This window comes from Clupea harengus, chromosome 12 (assembly GCF_900700415.2).
Source record: "Clupea harengus chromosome 12, Ch_v2.0.2, whole genome shotgun sequence".
Classification (NCBI taxonomy): Eukaryota; Metazoa; Chordata; class Actinopteri; order Clupeiformes; family Clupeidae; genus Clupea; species Clupea harengus.
The window spans coordinates 9938440-9943439 of record NC_045163.1 but is presented as its reverse complement, the minus strand read 5'-3'; the positions used below and the strand labels follow the sequence as shown (position 1 = coordinate 9943439).

At 44.8% G+C, this 5000-nt stretch overlaps 1 protein-coding gene across 5 annotated transcripts in view; it reads left to right on the top strand.

The window, feature by feature from the left end:
- arhgef28a (Rho guanine nucleotide exchange factor (GEF) 28a) overlaps window positions 1–5000 on the top strand; it is a 77076-nt gene that overhangs the window by 31652 nt on the left and 40424 nt on the right. For all 5 annotated transcript variants that reach the window (XM_031577130.2, XM_031577131.2, XM_031577129.2 and 2 more), the window contains exons 8-9: window positions 628–674; window positions 951–1017. In XM_031577130.2, coding sequence (XP_031432990.1) covers window positions 628–674; window positions 951–1017 — 114 coding nt within the window. The remainder of the gene's footprint in view (window positions 1–627; window positions 675–950; window positions 1018–5000) is intronic.

Here is a 5000-nt window from a genome sequence, read left to right as displayed (position 1 = left end):
GGCAGATTCTGAGAGAATGAGTATCTGTGTGTCTCACACACACACACACACACACACACACACACACACACACACACACACACACACACACACACACACACACACACACACACACACACACACACACACACACACACACACACACACACACACACACACACACACACACACACACAGAAAGCCCTTTGTGAAAACTCCAGGAAAGCCCAAACTTGTCCTACGAGAGTGCAGGCACTCTCCTGGGTGGCCGAGAGAGAGAGAGAGAGAGAGAGAGAGAGAATGGGGAAAGGGAAAAGAACATTTTACAACAATTAGACATTTATACATTGACCAAGACCGAGTGTCATTGGAGTATGCAGAGTGTTATTGTGTTTCTTATCTAGTGAGATTAACTATTGAGTAAGTGTGGACTGAGTATGGTGAGTGAATGATCCTAGTGAGTGAATGAATGAATGAATGAGTGAGTGAACAAATGAATAAATGAGTGAGTGAACGAAACAGTGAATGATCCTATTGAGTGAATGAAAGAGTGAACGAATAAATGAATGAATGAATGAATGAATGAGTGAGTGAACGAACGAGTGAGTGAGGTTCTTGTCCATTAATTGAGTGTTTTATTGTCTGCAGAGCTGAGGAGGGATCTTCTCATAGAGGGCCATGCGTTAGTCGACAGTGTAAGTTCTGTGTTTGTTATGTGTTTTGTGTTGGAGTGTGTGTGTGTGTGTGTGCTTTTATGGAAAGCAGGATTTGCTTGTTGTGAGGATATGGCTTGTATCTGTCTGTCTGTCTGTCTGTCTGTCTGTCTGTCTGTCTGTCTGTCTGTGTCTGACTGAGTGTGTGTGTGTGTGTTAGTAATTGTGTGTGTCTATGCCTGGGATTCACTATTGGTATTGTATTTGTATCTAGGCCTATGTTGTTTTCTTTCTCATGTGTTATCGTCTTTGTCACAGGTGTTTGAAGAGCAGCTCGTTCTTTCTCTGGACGAAGATGATGACTTGATTTTAACATCCAAACCAGGTACCCCTCCATCTGTTCTCTTCTTCCCATAGGTCCTCTCTCTCTCTCTCTCTCCCTCTCATTCTCTCACGGTCTCTCCTCGCATCCTCCTATCAGTGTGTTGAATGGCACGTTATCTTTTGACTGAAACAGAGAGTTGGCATCTTCCTGTTCAGCAACACAAGTTTGAATAACAGTAAATATTTTGTATAAAAAAGACATATGATACCCTTTTACATAAATTTTTCTTTTTGATTAACCCTGACTAAACCTATGAGTGCTGTAGTTGGTATTTGTTAGTTTATTTTAAATAGAGTCTGATGTGTTTAAAAGACAGTGCCTTTGAGGTTCTGTTGTTTTATTTCATAGTGTAGTTTACAATGATTCCGCCCCCTGCTGACCATTGGGGGCACTGCACTATGTTCCCTCACTGGGATTTACCTGGTAGACACAGATAGCAGGTCCGCTTGTCTTTTCTTTGCAATGGCTGCCCTGGCCTTTTGGTCTTTCCTGCTTCACACAGATTTGAGGCCATTACTGCGATGCAGTGTGTAATGTAGTTTATGTGTGTAGAGCTGTGTATGGGTTTTTGTGTCAAAAGTATGTGTGTGTTTGTGGAGGGGGCATGTCTGTGTATCAAAGCGTGTTTGTGCCTGAATGCCAAAATGTGTGTGTGTGTGTGTGTGTGTGTGTGTGTGTGTGTGTGTGTGTGTGTGTGTGTGTGTGTGTGTGTGTCTGAGAGAGAGCGAGCGAGTTTGCATGAATGTAAAGTAAACTAAGTGCCCTGGTTTGTTATGTTTGATCCATAACTGGCAGAGAGTGGGTTGAGTGGAAAAGTACTGAATGAGTGTGCGTGCCGAGGGCACACACTTCCTGAGACTCCATGCAAATCCCACAGAGCACACACTAAGCATGCAAACTTACCCTGGCCCTGTTCAGCAACACAGCACAGGGTATGTGCGATTATGTTTGTTTTCCTATCAAATCAAATTAAATCTGTGTGTGTGTGTGTGTGTGTGTGTGTGTGTGTGTGTGTGTGTGTGTGTGTGTGTGCGTGCCAACATACAAGGAGATCACAAGACTGTTTGTGACCGTCGTAGTCTCTTATGACAAATTCTATTTAATTCCCTAGTTCACAACAGCATGAAGGGTGACATGTACCTGTCAATGCAGACAGCATCTGGATTATATGAACTGCGATTGGTGTAATTGGTTGGTTGGTAAATAGACTGGTTGACTGTATTGGTGAATAGGGGGATGGTGGGAAAGTTGTGGGTGTTGTTGATTCCATGCCTAGCCATTGGTCAGTTTGGTGATGATTGTTCAGATTTGTGGTTGATTTCAGTATTGGTTTATATCAGATTGGTTTAGTGGTTGACTGGCTGCTTTAGTTGTCAATTGGTTAGTTTAGTTGTTGATTGGTTGGTTGGCTGGTTTAGCAGTGGATGGTTTGGTGATTGATTGGTTGGTTGATTGCCAAGTTTAGTGATTGATTGGTTGGTTTAGTGATTGATTTGTTGGTTGATTAGTTGGTTGATTGGTTGGTTTAGTGATTGATTTTTTGGTTGATTGGCTGGTTTAGTGGTTGATTGGTTGATTGGCTGGTTGATTGGCTGGTTTAGCGGTTGATTGATTGGTGGTTGGTTGATTGATTGGTTGGTTGATTGGTTGGTTGATTGGCTGGTTGATTGGCTGGTTTAGCGGTTGATTGGTTGGTTGATTGGCTGGTTTAGCGGTTGATTGGTTGGTTGATTAGCTGGATTAGTGTTAGACTGGAGGGATTACAGGTCACTTGGTTTGTAACTGACAGGAGGCCTCCATGCTAATTACACACTCTGAGGGGCAGCAGGAGTCAAAGGTCAAGAGCAGATCCTGGGGTCATGACCACTTTGTGCCCAGCTGAAGCGACTCATGCTCTGTCTCCTATCTGTAGAAGAATCATAGGACAACGAGGAAACCGAGGTCTGGTTGGAGAGTGTGTGTGTGGATGTTTGGATGTGTGATTATTGGGTTTGGGTGGGGATGGGGTTCATTCAGCCTCCTCTGTCCCTGAAAGGCCCCGGCCCTGTTTTTGGGGTGTAGGGTGTCGGACTGAGAGCTCTGTAATTGAAGTGAAGGGAGGAATGTTAACAAGCTCAAATGTCAGACAGAAACAAAAGCTGGCATTTAAGATGAACCATGCACAAGGACACCCTCACTGGCTCCTCCCAGTGCTAACACTTACACACACGCACACGCACACACACATGCACATGCACACGCACACGCACACACTCACACACACACACACACACACACACACACACACACACAGAGACAGACAAACTGGGTAATGCAGCAACATATGTTAGTCATGGAGTCTGACAGGTTTGAGTTTGAATTCAAACACTCTCTCTTCTCACACACATCCTTCTCTACACAGACTCTCCTTCTGTGTCTCTCTTCCTCTCTCTCTCTCACACTCACACTCACACACACACTCACACACATACACACATACATACACACACACACACTTTCTCTCTGTCTTTCTCTCTCACACACGCACACACATGCACACTCACTTTCTCTCCCCCTCCCCCCTCTCTCTCACACACACACACACACACACACACACACACACTCACACATAAAAGTAGAGTGATGTTGAGGAGGTGAGAGTTTCCTTCATGATGCTGAATACAAATCTCTTGCTTGTTGTCGGGGGCAACAAGAGAAAGAATGGAAGTTTTGTCGTAAAAATACGCCGCAGGAGCCTGCAGTTGCCTGAGAGAGGAGGTTGTAAACCTGCCAGACCACACCACAACACACACACACACACACACACACACACACACACACAAACACACACACACACACACACACACACACACAAACAAAGTCTAACATTCTGTCTTTCTCTGTCTCCTGCACACATGCACACACTCTCTCACTCTATCTATCTATCTATCTATCTATCTGTCTGTCTGTCTGTCTGTCTGTCTGTCTGTCTGTCTGTCTGTCTGTCTGTCTGTCTGTCTATTTATTTATTTCTCTCTCTCTCTTACTTTCTCTGTCTGTCTCACACACAAACACACGCAGAAGTGGGGGAAGGATGGGGAACGATTAAATCAGCCCAATTCCAAAAGAAATAACCTCCTTCCTTTTCACAAGCGCAAACATAACTCCTCCAGCACATCCCCCCCTCTCTTTACATCTCCCCCTCCCTCCCTCTGTCTCAGTCTCTTTTTTCTCTCTTGTCTTGTTCTTGAGGCGAGAGATCGGACACGCACACACACACGCTCGGAGCAGGATTACAGACATCTGCGAGAGAGTTAACTGACTGGAGCTGCTGACAGAGAAGAGGAAGAGAGAGAAAAGAGGGAGAGAGAGAGAGAGAGAAGAGAGGAAAGAGTCGGCTCTTTAATCAGAGAGGAACGAGGGATGTTGAGGTCAGGAAGAGCAGAGGATGGAAGCAGACGTGTAAAACGCTGAGTTGGACACTTTTTCCTGAAGCGCGCGCACACACACACACACACACACACACACACACACACACACACACACACACACACACACACACACTCGCACGCACTCTCTCTCTCTCTCTCACAAGCACACACACATATGTACACACACTCACATACATGTGGTTTTGTTCTCTGGTTCATGGCATTTGAGTTGCTAGTTGTTACTGTCTCGTAGTGCGGCTGTATTTTTCCATGTTAAAATGGACTTTGTGTCAGGGGACGTCTGAGGATTCATTGTTCTCCTGACTGAAAACACACACATCTGTGAAGTTTGCAGGAATAACACTCGTACAGAAAACAGTAGCTTCTTACACTTAAGACACACACACTCACACATACAGGCACTCTCACACATAAACACTCCTGGCTTTAGGCTAAAACATTCAAAAACACATACCGTGCACACACACAGACACACACAGACACAGACACACACAGACACACACAGACACACACGGCATAATTCCTATTCCCCATGCATGGGACACTGTTTCA